This window comes from Haliotis cracherodii, unplaced genomic scaffold (genome assembly GCF_022045235.1).
Source record: "Haliotis cracherodii isolate W230 unplaced genomic scaffold, xgHalCrac1.p SCAF_1, whole genome shotgun sequence".
Lineage (NCBI taxonomy): Eukaryota > Metazoa > Mollusca > Gastropoda > Lepetellida > Haliotidae > Haliotis > Haliotis cracherodii.
The window spans coordinates 83,920,530-83,937,992 of NW_027266264.1; the positions used below are offsets into that span (position 1 = coordinate 83,920,530).

Sequence of the window (17,463 nt, forward strand, 5' to 3'; positions counted from 1 at the left end):
AACATGTTGACAGTCAAACACATTGTTACACATGGTGACAACTAAAACCATTGTAACTTATGTTGACAGTCAGACACATTGTTATACATGGTGACAACTAAAACCATTGTAACTTATGTTGACAGTCAGACACATTGTTATACATGGTGACAACTAAAACCATTGAAACATATAAGCAGAAACACTTGTCTTTATTCACACAATGATACATAGGTCAACACTTACACAACCTGTCATTCAACAGGGCTGAGCAATGAGCAAAGGCGAGATTTTCAATATTGTTTTATATGAGATCCAATTAGGACACTACATGTGAACATTTGCTTGGATTTTAGACCAATGTAAAATCCTGTTTATTGAGGGTAGATTCGAAAGGGCATAATGATTCAACTGAGAAAAGGTAGCATGTTCATTGCAGGATAATGAACCAAATTAACATTGTACTAGGACTGTTTAATTCATTATTCACTGTATAGTATAGACATGTATAGTGACCAATAGCTGGCCTGATGGTATTGCATACATGTGTAATACCATCAACCTAGTAACAGATTCGGTAGCCTAGTGGTTAAAGCATTCACTCGTCACGCTGAAGACCCTGTTTGATTCCTGACCTTGGGGTACTTTCAGTGACTTGAGCAAACACCTTCATGGTGTGGAGTCACCTATCATAATAAATCATCATCATCATCATCATCATCATCATATGCTTCACTCATAACATCTTTACACATAATACCGGTATTAAGAATATCAAACAAAAAAATTGATATCTGAGGACGTTTTCATGACACATTTACAGATGTCAATCATGCCGAGTCACCACGTCCTTTAGCGACAGACATATTGTGGAAACTATAAGTAACAACAAACAACGTGTATGATAAGATGATGCGGCGTCACACAGACTATTGATCCCGGTGACCTAAAGAGATAACCATATGTCGAGCAGTCAAGTTAATACACCTTTATCATGCATGAGATTTGACAAGCATCCTATTCAGGATGTACTCTGGCTACATGCCAAGTGCTTCCCATCACAACAAACATCAACCTTGAAAGATCCTATCTTTAACCGCTATCGTCCTTCAAGATCGTCATCTACTGTCATACTGCACTATGGGTTGTATTGTATTTCCAATTCATTCATTATTATCATACAACTATAACTAGAAACTAATGTCTCTTACAATTTTGGAAATTTTAAGTTACTTTTTGTGGAGTATCCCCCCATTTTTAAGAGTATATATATGACTCTACTAAAAGTACTAATGGGGTTGCTCTTTTTACAAGTTTGACCATTTTTCCTTTTCCGTCACTCTCTATACAATCGTGTCCCATCAAACACATTCGTTCCCTGCCAGTCACTGCCCCACCTCACCCCAATCACTGCCCCACCTCACCCCAGACACTGCTTCACCTCACCCCAGTCACTGCCCCACCTCACCCCAGACACTGCCTCACCTCACCCCAATCACTGCCTCACCTCACCCAAATCACTACTACACCTCACCCCATCACTGCACCACCTCACCCCAGACACTGCTTCACCTCACCCCAGTCACTGCCCCACCTCACCCTAGACACTACATCACCTCACCCAAGTCACTGCCCTACCTCATCCAAACAACTACCTCACCAAAACTCTAATCACTACACCACCCCACCCCATCACTTCACCACCTTATCATAGTCACTACCCAACCTCACCCCAATCACTACATCACCTCACCCAGGTCACTGCCCCACCTCACCCCAACAACTACCACACCTCACCCCAATCACTACACCACCTCACCCAAGTCATTGCCCCACCTCACCCCAACAACTGCCCCACCTCACCCCATCACTGCCTTACCTCACCCATCACTACACCACTTCACCCCAGTCACTACACCACCTCATCCTATCACTGCACCACCTCACCCCAGTCACTACAAAACCTCACCCTATCACTGCCCCATCTCACCCCAGACACTACACCACCTCACCCTATCACTGCACTACCTCACCCTATCACTACACCACCGCACCCTATCACTGCCCCATCTCACCCCATAACTGCACCACCTCACCCCATCACTGCCCCATCTCACCCCATAACTGCCCCATCTCACTTCATCACTGCACAACCTCACCCCATCACTGCCCCATCTCACCCTATCTCACCCCGTCACTGCACCACCTCACCCCATCACTGCCCCATCTCACCCCATCACTGCACCACCTCACCCCATCACTGCCCCATCTCACCCTATCTCACCCCATCACTGCACCACCTCACCCCATCACTGCAGCACCTCACCCCATCACTGCCCCATCTCACACCATCACTGCCTCACCTCATCAGAGTCACTACCCCATCTCACCCAGGTCACTGCCCTACTTCACCCAAATCACTACACCATCTCACCCCATCACTGCCCCATCTCATCCCAATCACTATACCACCTCACCCCATCACTGCCCCATCTCACCCCATCACTGCCAAATCTCACCCCATCACTGCCCCATCTCACCCTATCTCACCCAATCACTGCACCCCCTCACCCAATCACTGCCCCATCACTGCCTCACCTCATCAGAGTCACTACCCCACCTCACCCCAGTCACTGCCCTACTTCACCCAAATCACTACACCACCTCACCCCATCTCATCCCAATCACTATACCACCTCACCCCATCACACCCCATCACTGCCCCATCTCACCCCATAACTGCCCCATCTCATCCCAATCACTATACCACCTCACCCCATCACTGCCCCATCTCACCCCATCACTGCCCAATCTCACCCCATCACTGCACCACCTCACCCCATCACTGCAGCACCTCACCCCATCACTGCCCCATCTCACACCATCACTGCCTCACCTCATTAGAGTCACTACCCCATCTCACCCCAGTCACTGCCCTACTTCACCCAAATCACTACACCACCTCACCCCATCACTGCCCCATCTCACCCCATCACTGCCCCATCTCATCCCAATCACTATACCACCTCACCCCATCACTGCCCCATCTCACCCCATCACTGCCCAATCTCACCCCATCACTATACCACCTCACCCCATCACTGCCCCATCTCACCCTATCTCACCCAATCACTGCACCACCTCACCCAATTACTGCCCCATCACTGCCTCACCTCATCAGAGTCACTACCCCACCTCACCCCAGTCACTGCCCTACTTCACCCAAATCACTACACCACCTCACCCCATCTCATCCCAATCACTATACCACCTCACCCCATCACTAACCCATCTCACCCCATCACTGCCCAATCTCACCCCATCACTGCACCACCTCACCCCATCTCACCCTATCTCACCCCATCACTGCACCACCTCACCCCATCACTGCCTCACCTCATCAGAGTCACTACCCCACCTCACCCCAGTCACTGCCCTACTTCACCCAAATCACTACACCACCTCACCCCATCACTGCCCCATCTCACCCCATCACTGCCCCATCTCATTCCAATCACTATACCACCTCACCCCATCTCACCCCATCACTGTACCATCTCACCCCTATCACTACACCACCTCACCCTATCACTGCCCCATCTCACCCCATCACTGCCCAATCTCACCCCATCACTGCCCCATCTCACCCATCACTGCACCACCTCACCCAAATAACTACACCACCTCACCCCATCACTGCCCCATCTCACCCCATCACTGCACCACCTCATCCCAATCACTATACCACCTCACCCCATCACTGCCCCATCTCACCCAATCACTGCCCAATCTCACCCCATCACTGTACCACCTCACCCCAATCACTACACCACCGCACCCTATCACTGCCCCATCTCACCCCCGTCACTGCCCCATCTCACCCCATCATTGCACCACCTCACCCCAGTCACTGCCCCATCTCACCCTAATCACTTCACCACCTCACCCCACAATACCTAGCCTTCCTACCCAATGGGGCAAACAAGCAATATGTGTGAGGGAAGTGTTACCCTAAATCATTGTTTGGGGAACTCTAGGTTTTTCTATATAAATTGAGATAAAATTTGATTGCGATTAAAAGAAGAAACCAATACCTGATTGTGATAATAAGCAGAAAGCAAGAGAAAAGAGAAAGCTTTGACAAGAACCAATGCAGAAGACGGATGAATATTCAAGTGGCCAGACAACAGAGCAAACCATTAGTACAGCATTCAATGAATGGATGAATGAATGAATATTGTTTTACGCCGCATCAGCAATTTTCCAGCTATTCACGGCGATGTACAGCATTCAAAGTGATAGACAAAAGTTTCCCCAAAGATTTTTATTATATTTGAGCTGAACATGTATCATATATGGAATAATCATCTCCATAAGTTCATTAAAGAAAACATAGCTGTATCGGAGTGATCTCATCAATAAGACGAAGTTTCTGATGGTGGGAGATAGGAAGGCACGGCATACATCTTACTTTTGCAGGTATTCTGATGGAAAATATTTCAACTCCATATCTTTTTCTTGAATATTGTTTGTAAGTGAGTAAGTATGGTTTAACGCCGCTTTTAGCAGTATTCGAACCCGGGTCTTCGGCGTGACAAGCAAACGCTTTAACCACTAGGCTACCAGACCGCCCCGAATATTGTTTGTAACCAGTATATTTCTGAATTCAATGCTAACAAAACACTTGTTGAAGCAGTGCAAAGCCAGCAGCACTGACATGACGTTCAATGTGGGTACTTCTCTCTTGATGCCTGCCATCAATTGAGGCCAGATGCAGAGACACACCTTTGCATGGTAATATGCGGCAGATCCATCGATGTGATGGTGCGCACACCCACTTCAAAATACTTTTAACATTTCTACTTTCAGGAATTCTATAGGTAATCCTGTACAGTACCCTAAATCATTTAACTGTTTTCGAATGATAGAGAGTTAAAACAGGCTATTCAAATAGGAGAATAAGAGTTTCATGAATGTGAAGCAGGGAAAGATAGCAAGGTGCTTGTACAGGCAACAGTCCTATGATATAGAGTACCATTCCGCATACTATACAAAGACTTGCCACCATCCAGAGACATACTTACAATTTTAGCATACATGGTGCATGGAAACTAAAGAAGGCAAAGACAACTTCATCATTATGTTTGTTTGTTTGTTTGTTTGTTTGATGCCACACTCAGCGATATTCCAGCTATATGTTGATGGTCTATAAATAAACAAGTATGGACCAGACAATCCAGTGGTTGCTATCATTATCAATGCTGCACATCGTGAAAGTACAGTGAGCTCTTCCAGCAAAGTCACTGAACCTGCCCACGTAATCCAGAAGTTGCCTCTTAGAACCAGCATAGGTTGCTGGGGACCAGTTCTCACCCAGAATCCCCCCACAAGCTTTATCACATGACCCAATGGTATGTTCATAATTGTCAAGGTCTTTGAATATAAAATCCAGCCTTGATGTAAAAATGTATCTTGTCTACATCTTCTCACAATGAATGTCCATTTATTAGGGAGTGTAAGAGGTCATGAAATTTGTGTTTTTAACTAAAATTCACTGTTTTGAATTTTTTAAAAAAAAATTACCAGTGATTTGTATAGCATGCTGCGTGAACAGGAGACTTAAAACAGTTGAGAAGATGAGTGCTACCACACCCGTGGATGTACACACATAAACCCAGGAGACAAACTTACATGGACATTTCCCCAGTGAGCTAAAGTCTGTAGGCTTTACATTACAATATATCAAGGCCACACTCTTCAAAAAAGGAGAGCAAAACAGAAACAGGGTCACCACAATCTACATACATTGTATAAGTGTGTACATGCTGTAATCCTTTATGAAGTACTTACACACAAGGATGCAACAGCTGTATAATCTCCACGGCAACCCCATTGGACAACTTGTCAGTAAAACTCATAGCACCATACACGAACGCTCCACTCTCCTGTAAACATGACAACATCACAGCTATTACTTTACCCAAATCGTTCTGGAGATTGTTCGACATAGAACTTTACCCATGATACCAGTCAGTTGTTACAATACTCTCACGTCAATACGACGTGTTTGTAAACATGCTGCAGGACAAACAGCAAAACAACTATTTATAAAGCCCAGTGTTCAGGATCGGCTGAATATCTGTATAAAATACCCCAATAAATCGCCATGACCTAATTGATTTTGAGTTGGTTTCGGACAAATATGCATGAAACATTTCAAAATCCTGAAAGAATAACATCACTATGCAAATTACCCCATATAGCTTTTTCAGCTTCTGTACCTATTTTTCTTTACAGATCTCTATTTACTGGCCTAATGCAGGTATCACACACACAAACTCTACTTCAGTGAAGTCTGCATAAATCCTAGACATATATCGCTGTCATGATCTTGAAATGTGTGTCACATAACTAACTGTATAAGGAAGCAAAATTAAGTGATCGGGCTACCAAACATAGCTGGATAAACAAATGAACCGGTTTTACAGATCTTTACATTCTTCCTGTGGCACAAACACCTATCAAGTAATCATTTTTGACCACCCCAATATTGACCAATGACCTTGAACTTGACCTGCATCTAACAATGGCTTTCCTTCAAAATATTTTCGTTCAAATCCATTCACCGGTATTCACCGAGTTCCGCAATCTTAGCTAGGTCAGTTGACCTTTGACCCACTGAATTCTTTCTGTATGACTTTAATGAATCCTTTGATATATGCATGATTCTCAACGGGAAACCAGAAGTCAAGTTATGATACTTCAAGTGTCTCAGTTATATTTCAATTAATATTTTAATCAATAATTAATTCAACCAATACTATAGAAAAATGTCAATGTATGATTATTTTATATATTACAAGTTAAATGAAAAGCAAGAAACCCTTTCCATAACATAAGAAATCTGAAATCTCTGCTTAAAGCAAGTGTTGGTAAATCTTACAGTGTTGTCTCCAATGAGGTCAGCGGTCATTGCAAGGGAGGTAATCAGCATGGTTGTGCCTCCAATTCCCATGAGGACAGCGGCTCCAAACACCTGCATGGTGCTGGAGCTGGTGATGAAGTGGATCCACACACATGACCCCACAGCAAACACGACCCCGATGATGTAAGTCACCTGCACAGAAAAGGGATGAAGTCACTTTATGGCATAACAACAGTCACTACAAGACAATGAAGGTCAGAGCAGAAGCCACTAGATAACATGGGTAACCCAGCAGTCTAAGGCAGCACAATTTGATGGAGTTTCATCCTATAATCAAGCCAGCAACCTGTGATCCTGGGTACAAATCCCAGTTCACCCAGATTATGTTGCTAGGTTCGTCAGCATCAAACCCAGCAAGGGAACAATCTGGCTGGATATATTTTGCGGGCGTTACTTACTTACTTATATTGGAAATTTAACGTGCCCTTTCCGACTGCAAGCGTATGTTGCGGACATTGCTTTAGACTGTCTTAAGTATCTTTTTCGTTTCATAAGTTAGATAAAACACTTCCTCTCAGGTTTTTCCTGTGGATGTGGGTTTCAGACATTATAAAAACCTTCAGACATGCTTTAATATACACATAACCTATTGTCTTGCAGTTTCACCTATTGTAACCTATTGTCTTGCAGTTGCACCTATTGTAACCTATTGTCTTGCTGTTTCACCTATTGTAACCTATTGTCTTGCAGTTTCACCTATTGTAACCTATTGTCTTGCAGTTGCACCTATTGTAACCTATTGTCTTGCAGTTTCACCTATTGTAACCTATTGTCTTGCAGTTTCACCTTTTGTCTTGCTGTTTCACCTATTGTAACCTTTGTCTTGCAGTTTCACCTATTGTAACCTATTGTCTTGCAGTTTTACCTTTTGGAACCTATTGTCTTGCAGTTTCACCTTTTGTAACCTATTGTCTTGCAGTTGCACCTATTGTAACCTATTGTCTTGCTGTTTCACCTATTGTAACCTATTGTCTTGCTGTTTCACCTATTGTAACCTACTGCCTTGCTGTTTCACCTATTGTAACCTATTGTCTTGCAGTTTCATCTATTGTAACCTATTGTCTTGCTGTTTCACCTATTGTCACCTATTGTCTTGCAGTTTCACCTATTGTAACCTATTGTCTTGCTGTTTCACCTATTGCAACCTACTGCCTTGTTGTTTCACCTTTTGTCTTGCTGTTTCACCTATTGCAACCTATTGTCTTGCAGTTTCACCTTTTGTAACCTATTGCCTTGCAGTTTCACCTATTGTAACCTATTGTCTTGCAGTTGCACCTATTGTAACCTATTGTCTTGCAGTTGCACCTATTGTAACCTATTGTCTTGCTGTTTCACCTATTGTAACCTATTGTCTTGCTGTTTCACCTATTGTAACCTATTGTCTTGCAGTTTCACCTATTGTAACCTATTGTCTTGCAGTTTTACCTTTTGTAACCTATTGCCTTGCAGTTTCACCTATTGTAACCTATTGTCTTGCTGTTTCACCTATTGCAACCTATTGTCTTGCTTTTTAACGTATTGTAACCTATTGTCTTGCTGTTTCACCTATTGCAACCTACTGCCTTGCTGTTTCACCTTTTGTAACCTATTGTCTTGCAGTTTTACCTTTTGTAACCTATTGTCTTGCTGTTTCACCTATTGTAACCTATTGTCTTGCAGTTGCACCTATTGTAACCTATTGTCTTGCAGTTTCACCTATGGTAACCTATTGTCTTGCTTTTTAACCTATTGTAACCTATTGCCTTGCTGTTTCACCTATTGCAACCTATTGTCTTGCAGTTTCACCTATGGTAACCTATTGTCTTGCTTTTTAACCTATTGTAACCTATTGTCTTGCTGTTTCACCTATTGCAACCTACTGCCTTGCTGTTTCACCTTTTGTCTTGCTGTTTCACCTATTGCAACCTATTGTCACGCAGTTTAACCTATTGTAACCTATTGTCTTGCAGTTTCACCTATTGCAACCTATTGTCTTACAGTTTCACCTGTTATAGCCTATCGTCTTGCTGTTTAACCTTTTGTAACCTATTGTCTTGCAGTTTCACCTATTGTAACCTATTGTCTTACAGTTTCACCTATTGCAACCTATTGTCTTACAGTTTCACCTGTTATAGCCTATCGTCTTGCTGTTTAACCTTTTGTAACCTATTGTCTTGCAGTTTCACCTATTGTAACCTATTGTCTTACAGTTTCACCTATTGCAACCTATTGTCTTACAGTTTCACCTGTTATAGCCTATTGTCTTACAGTTTAACCTATTGTAACCTATTGTCTTGTTGTTTAACCTTTTGTTACCTATTGTCTGGCAGTTTCACCTATTTAACCTATTGTCTTACAGTTTCACCTATTGTAACCTATTGTCTTGCTGTTTCACCTATTGTAACCTATTGTCTTACAGTTTCACCTATTGTAACCTATTGTCTTGCAGTTTCACCTATTCTAACCTATTGTCTTGCAGTTTTACCTATTCTTACCTATTGTCTTTCATTTTAACCTACTGCATGCACAATTATGTTGTGGTGAACACAAGTTTGCATAAGGTGGAATAAAATATTTGGTGCTTTTCGGATTATTTTTGTTCCAATTTATATTTCCTGGAGTAAACCAATCCAAGCCCACGTGTTAATCCTGTATCCTGTGCCCGCACTCACCTTCCTCCCGAACAGCCCACGTGTTAATCCTGTATGCTGTGCCCGCACTCACCTTCCTCCCGAACAGCCAACGTGTTAATCCTGTATGCTGTGCCCGCACTCACCTTCCTCCCGAACAGCCCACGTGTTAATCCTGTATGCTGTGCCCGCACTCACCTTCCTCCCGAACAGCCAACGTGTTAATCCTGTATGCTGTGCCCGCACTCACCTTCCTCCCCAACAGCCCATGTGTTAATCCTGTATGCTGTGCCCGCACTCACCTTCCTCCCCAACAGCTTGTTGACTGGCTTCATGACGAGGGACGTGAAGAACCCACACACATACACGATCAGAGGCACAATGGCAATGTTGGTCTGAAGAAAGGTAAACAAATATCAAATATCCATCAATGTCTAAACATACAAGAATGATTTGTACATAAAGCAGAACATGTTGCAAATGTGTGAAGACGGAAAAGCATTCATCTATCACTGTATCATAAATTTAGGCAGAAACAAAATTCTCGCAGTCCTGATTATGTACTGGAGTGGTAGAGAGACCTGTGACAGGTTCACATACTCTCTGGTACACATGTATGCAACCAACATACCTTGTCTAAAGGCAGTGTCTCCACTACATACATATATAGGTGAAGAGACCTGTGACAGGTTCACATACTATCTGGTACCCATGTATGCAACCAACATACCTTGTCTAAAGGCAGTGTCTCCACTAGATACATAGGTAGATAGACCTGTGACAGGTTCACATACAGTCTGGTACACATGTATACAACCAACATACCTTGTTGAGCTGCAGTGTCTCCACTAGATACATAGGTAGATAGACCTGTGACAGGTTCACATACAGTCTGGTACACATGTATAACACCCCAACCTGAAAAACAATACATCAATATGAACAAAACCATCACTTGAAGAACCTTCCACATATTTCCATACACTCTAAATATGATCAAGTTAATTACTTCTGCTAATCAAGAAACCTTGCTTGTGCATGGGTGGCCACATCGTATAAGGCGTGGGCAATTCACTGTGCAGAGTTGCGTCCCTTGATCATGCCAAAAACGTATTATTAGTTTGAATCCCGGTACCCCCGATTATGTTTCTAGTTTTGTCAACACCATACCCCTGCATCACTTGGGGCTTTCTTCCCACATTAATCTGACATGCTGTGATATAACTGGAATGCTGTTAAAAGGGAGATTCAAACCTAACTCACTCACTCACATACTCGAAACATCTTACAGAGAGTAAGTGCGGTTAACAAACTAAATTAGTTCATCCTTATCCTCAGTGCCTTCAAAGCCATTCAACGTGTCCTCAACAACCTATGTTTCTCATACGACACAGCCTTATGGACCAGGTGGTAGGGGTCAAGGTCTTGGTTGATTGTGTGTAATGGTACCCCTACATCATGGGTTGTTACAATAAATACACAAAAAAAAACATTTTAGTCAAAAGCATGATAATGGACATAACTTCTCTGTTACTAAATTTAGATCCTACTACTCGACTGAACACTGCCATTAACAAATTCAACACACACCTGAAAAAACTGTGGTTCTTTCAACCAATCTGTGGTCTTCATCTTGTTAGATTTTGACGACCTCTGTAGGGATCCAGAGTATTTGGAGCTGCCAGAATCAAGGGCATCTCGGCCTTGTGAGAATTCAGGGTCCAAGCCTACTGTGTTCACACGGTTTTCCTTGGTCCCAATGTGGAAAATAAAGCTGAACACCACTCCAATACCAATCACAATAAACACCAGATTCTGAAAATACAAAACAGGGATAACCATTACAAGTTTCATGGGTAAGCCTGTGGTCGAAAGTTTCCCAATTCTTCCTGGCAGAGTTCTACTACTTAGGTGTGCAAGAAACTTATGCTTGTAGGTTCGAATCCCAGGTTTGCAAGATCATGTTGTGGGTTTCACCAAACTGGTAAACATCTAAGATCTGCATTATTTGGTGTTTTCTCCTCCATCAAGCTACACTACGGAGCCTGTAATGAAAGGATTTAGTAATGTTAGTTTTCAACTGGAAATATGCACATTATTTAAAAATAATTGTATGTCCTTTTTTTTTAACTGCCCCCACCCCAACATAATTGTGACTGTCGCAACCATCTTCTTTCACTGTCTTTTTTCATTTCTTAATCTCACCCCACCCTTCCCCAATAATAAATGACCAGTCCCTTATAACTATCTGCATTTGAACCTTAACATGGTCTTGAAGATCACATGCAACCTGGTAAATAATGACTGAAATTCAGAACCAATATGAGCCATCTAGTTGATGTATGACATATATATATGCCTGCATCTAGTGGTCTAAGGTGCCGCAAGTCGCTGTGCAGAGTTGTGTCCCTTGGGCATCTGTAAGGCTATTCAAATCCTGGTTCACCCAGATTATGTTTCTAGGTTTGTCAGGACCATATCCCTACTTGTCAGTTTCACCAAAGTGGTAAACGTCTGAGTCATGCACCATGTCAGGTTTTCCTTCCATGTCAAGTCTCGCTGTGATATAATTGGAATACTGTTCAAAGCGTAATTATTGAATCCAGCTCACTCACTCACTCACTCACTAGAATATTGCATTTGTAATAAGTTCTGAACCTTACCCTAAATTTGGGTGCATCCTCTGCGGATAGATTGCTTGTGTCTGAATCCGAGCCGAGAGCCAGGAGCAGCCACGCGATGCCGAAAACAGTCAGGTTGGACAAGACGGTGAAGCCATACCTGGAAACAAGGAATGGAGCCAGAGTCTTTCATTAACATGGGGTTAGAGATGCACACAGAAGTACCAGGGGTTAGAGATGCACACAGAAGTACCACGGGTTAGAGATGCACACAGAAGTACCAGGGGTTAGAGATGCACACAGAAGTACCAGAAGTTAGAGATGCACACAGGAGTACCAGGGGTTAGAGATGCACACAGAAGTACCAGAAGTTAGAGATGCACACAGAAGTACCAGGGGTTGGAGATGCACACAGAAGTACCAGAGGTTAGAGATGCACACAGAAGTACTGGGGGTTAGAGATGCACACAGAAGTACCAGGGGTTAGAGATGCACACAGAAGTACCAGGGGTTAGAGATGCACACAGAAGTACCAGGGGTTAGAGATGCACACAGAAGTACCAGAGGTTAGAGATGCACACAGAAGTACCAGGGGTTAGAGATGCACACAGAAGTACCAGGGGTTAGAGATGCACACAGAAGTACCAGAGGTTAGAGATGCACTCAGGAGTACCAGGGGTTAGAGATGCACACAGAAGTACCAGGGGTTAGAGATGCACACAGAAGTACCAGAGGTTAGAGATGCACACAGAAGTACCAGAGGTTAGATATGCACACAGAAGTACCAGGGGTTAGAGATGCACACAGAAGTACCAGGGGTTAGATATGCACACAGAAGTACCAGGGGTTAGAGATGCACACAGAAGTACCAGGGGTTAGATATGCACACAGAAGTACCAGGGGTTAGAGATGCACACAGAAGTACCACGGGTTAGAGATGCACACAGAAGTACCAGGGGTTAGAGATGCACACAGAAGTACCAGGGGTTAGAGATGCACACAGAAGTACCAGGGGTTAGAGATGCACACAGAAGTACCAGGGGTTAGAGATGCACACAGAAGTACCAGGGGTTAGAGATGCACACAGAAGTACCAGTGGTTAGAGATCCACACAGAAGTACCAGGGGTTAGATATTCACACAGAAGTACCGGTGGTTAGAGATGCACACAGAAGTGATTTCATTATCAGGTTAGTTTGTGTGATTTTGCATTTCAAATATTGTATATGGCCATTATCATTATTGTCAAGGTCTTATTTCAACTTTGTGACCTTTATCCTTGAAATTGACTGTGCACCTGGTGTTGTTCTCATTACCACACAGTGGTAAGTGGGGAATATACTTGTACACCCCGGTAAATTGATTATTACATATTTTATTATTTCTATTGGTAACATTTCTTACGGAAAGAAGAGTTGACATGGCGGGCCAGAAGGGAACTCTGATAGGAGTGTTTCAATAATCTTCACTTTGCGAATGTTTGAGAATTTTTTCTTTCCATTTCAGACCAATTTTTTTCTGCCTCAGTCACTGGGAGATACTTACCGTAAGCCATTAAGACCCACTCTTTCGTGTTCATTGGGTGTTAGATCAGGAATGAGAGATAGATGAGAGATCTGTGTCGACGCCCATCCGAACTGGAAGATGACCACAAAGGGAATGAAATAAACCAACTGGGCCCAGTCCGGTGCGTGGTCACAGGTGATGCAGCCGATGAACAGGAAGGGGAAACTGGCAATCACACACAGCGTACCTGTAGGGAAACAGAGGACCAGTCAAACTATTGGTGAGTGAGTGAGTGAGTATGGTTTTAGCAATATTCCAGCAATATCATTACTGGGGACACCAGAAATGGGCTTCACATGACATGTGAACGCTTTAACCAGTAGGCTACCCGACCGCCCCTATTCCATTTGTGGGACCATATATGTATCAGTTAGATAGAAGTTGGACCATACATGTATCAGTGAGAGAGAAGTGGGATTATATATGTATCAGTTTAATAACCCTACTGATGATAACAATAACAAAAGTAATAAAAAATAACATTTATCACACACAAAATAAAAAGTCATATTCATTGATTGTGATTCGTACATGTTTTATTTGTCTAGTAATACTACTAGTATACTATATTTCTACATGTCTTGGTAGAATATGTTGGTATTATATTAGCATAGCAGTATTCTCATCATATACCATGTATACTACCAGCATCCTCCCTTGTCAACACAGAACACCCAAACCAGGTTAACAAGTCTTCTACAAGTGAGTGAGTGAGTGAGTGAGTGAGTGAGTGAGTGAGTGAGTGAGTGAGTGAGTGAGTGAGTGAGTCTGGCTGACCTGGCTAAACTGCTCAACGTTCCTCAATGAACTGTAATCACTTGGCTTTACAAGTAAATAATAATAAGGATTTTCAAAACAACTATCGCACAGGGCTTGACTAAGCAGAAAGCATGGTGAACTCTAATCTGAGACCAGACAGAGCGTAGTCATTGGCTCACTTTAAAAATATTTCAGTCAAATCATATTTTTCATGAACTTTATAGTACATATTGTTAGGAAGGTAATTAATATTTCAAGGGTTTTGCCAAGAGTTTAGAATAAACTGGATGCAAAAACATAAAAAGGCAAACACGCCAAAATTAATTCTGCTGTTATGTATGTTATATTTGGCTTCTCTATGTTTGTCCTATAAACAGATAAAGGAATTAAACTTTAGTTAAATTGATGACATCGGATATATTATTATTGAAATCATTCCACATTCTATTCAAGCTGGTTGAGAGAAATAAAAAAAATAAGTTTGAAACTACCCACCCCCCTTACAGCGCCTTAAGCTAAAATATATATTCAGCAGGCGGGGCTAAGAGGTGAGCAAACAACTTAGCAGGCTAGAGGTTATGAGACCCGGGGATCAGGCAATGTAACAAGCCTCACTGAGGAGGTGGCACTTAAATTCAAGTCAGTAGATAAAAAAGGAAATATTAAAAAATAAAATTTCAAATCTATTTCTTTAGATTTCCTCTTTGTCATATTTGTCGTGTTTTGAAAATTTTAAGATTAAATTTCAACAGGTCTTAATTATAGTATTTTAAACAATTTATGTATTTTTATAGCGACAGTAAAAGAGAGTTTTTTAACATTTTATATTTCTGGTTGGCACAATAAAAAAATACAATAAAAGTTTTGGGAGTCGGTGGATTCATAAACCAAGTGTTTAAAATGTCTGACCTTAGCGGTAGACAAATTTGTCAAAAGTATTTCCACACTTTCAGAGTGTGTGCCTACACTGAAAATAGCAAGTATAAAATAAAACGCTCACCAATGAAGTGCCAGGATTTCCTCTTCCCCATTTTGCAGATCCCACTTGTTCTATCAGATTCATAGCCTATGAATGGCGTTGCCATGGCATCGCTGACCTGACCAATCAGCATCAGGTCTCCTGCCAGCTTATTGTTGAAGTTTTTCACTTGGTGGAGGTAGATTAGTAGGTAGCTGAACCACATTGAGGCTGTCAGGTCATTCAGCACATGACCCACGCCATACGAGAGGCGGGACATGAAGGACATCTTGGGCGCCTCTTTGTCAGCCATCTTGACTTTTGGCACACTGCACAAAAAGGAGATTGAAGGTCCTTTTGCTGTAGACTTTTATTTCTTCTTTGGCCTGGGAATATTCCCTCTGAAAAATAATGCACTGAAATTTAATTCATCTTCAAAACAAATGTCTAACTGACTCAAGTCTCAGGTAGGGGATCACATTTGTGAAACCCATACGCACAGTTACGGTGCTGACAACAAGGGCGGATCCAGCATTTTTAAAAGACATTTGGTTTTCTCAAAAAGAGGGACCCCCCTCTGTATCCGCCTATGGACAAACTGGCCAAAATGAGATATTAGACAACCTCTCAATTAACCCTCGAAATCCATAAATCCATACCTATGTTATACAAGAATATTTGCAGACCCTACAATCCATCACAAATAACTTGAGACAATGTTCTGGATGACAGATGTGAAGAGTTTGCCCTAGCCTCTTAAAACGGTTGTCGTCATGACTCCATAGCTGGACTACAGGGAGTCATAGGTCTTTTGTAGGGCAGTCATTTTTTCCAAATTTTAAATGTTGTCAGGTTTTGTAATTTTTAATCTGAAAAGTATGTTATTGTTCCTGTAATCCTGTTTATAAATCATATGTTAGGTATTCATCTACTATCTACGCAGTAGTTAATCTAACTAAGTCATAATGTCCAATACTTATTACATATGTTGTAGATTGATATAGACTAAATAAGCAACTGCTATATAAGAGCATAATCTTCGCATGCAACTCGCCACACAGACTGTTAGTACTGTAAACATTAAATTATCTGGTGTTATTTTTTAACCATAAAGCATAATCTGGAACAATAACAAATTCAGTTGACTTGCAAACATCAACAAGTAGTCGGCCTGTCTCGCACTTTGAGATATTATGATTCATTGTATAATGGAATCTGTTACTATAACACCCAACAAAGCAAGTGTTGAAACTGTCATCGGCCATTTGTCAGCCAACCCATTTGTCAGACAGCTTAAAACAAAAACTTTTATGGTTAAGGGCACATGTTATGTGTGATATATCCCCTTAATTCCTAATAGACTAGTCCTGTCGTCAACAACTGTCTGACAACTGGTACAAAAGAAAACAAAATTGTTATCTTTGTACATTAATCCTATGTCATATGCTTTGTCATTATGTTGTTATCTTTGTACATTCACCCTATGTCATTGTCACTATGTTGTTATCTTTGTACATTCATCCTATGTCATTGTCATTATGTTGTTATCTTTGTTCATTAATCCTATGTCATTGTCATTATGTTATCTTTGTTCATTAATCCTATGTCATTGTCACTATGTTGTTATCTTTGTACATTCATCCTATGTCATTGTCATTATGTTATCTTTTTACATTAATCCTATGTCATTGTCATTATGTTGTTATCTTTGTTCATTAATCCTATGTCATTGTCATTATGTTATCTTTGTTCATTAATCCTATGTCATTGTCACTATGTTGTTATCTTTGTACATTCACCCTATGTCATTGTCACTATGTTGTTATCTTTGTACATGAATCCTATGTCATTGTCATTATGTTATCTTTGTTCATTCATCCTATGTCATTGTCATTATGTTATCTTTGTTCATTAATCCTATATCATCATCATTATGTTATCTTTGTTCATTAATCCTATATCATTGTCATAATGTTATCTTTTTACA

The 17,463-nt window shown here is 41.7% G+C and overlaps 1 protein-coding gene across 2 annotated transcripts in view; it reads right to left on the reverse strand.

Annotated features, from left to right (window-relative positions):
* The window catches only part of LOC139449015 (major facilitator superfamily domain-containing protein 12-like), a 30,998-nt gene that overhangs the window by 3,053 nt on the left and 10,482 nt on the right, over window positions 1-17,463 (reverse strand). The window contains exons 2-10 of one of the 2 annotated variants that reach the window (XM_071230520.1): window positions 15,519-15,877; window positions 13,739-13,946; window positions 12,237-12,354; window positions 11,164-11,388; window positions 10,399-10,491; window positions 9,876-9,968; window positions 6,923-7,096; window positions 5,830-5,924; window positions 5,064-5,090 (exon numbers count right to left, since the gene is read on the reverse strand). In XM_071230520.1, coding sequence (XP_071086621.1) covers window positions 5,064-5,090; window positions 5,830-5,924; window positions 6,923-7,096; window positions 9,876-9,968; window positions 10,399-10,491; window positions 11,164-11,388; window positions 12,237-12,354; window positions 13,739-13,946; window positions 15,519-15,789 — 1,304 coding nt within the window. In that variant the 5' untranslated portion in view covers window positions 15,790-15,877. The remainder of the gene's footprint in view (window positions 1-5,063; window positions 5,091-5,829; window positions 5,925-6,922; window positions 7,097-9,875; window positions 9,969-10,398; window positions 10,492-11,163; window positions 11,389-12,236; window positions 12,355-13,738; window positions 13,947-15,518; window positions 15,878-17,463) is intronic. The other variant, XM_071230589.1, reaches the window with a different exon arrangement.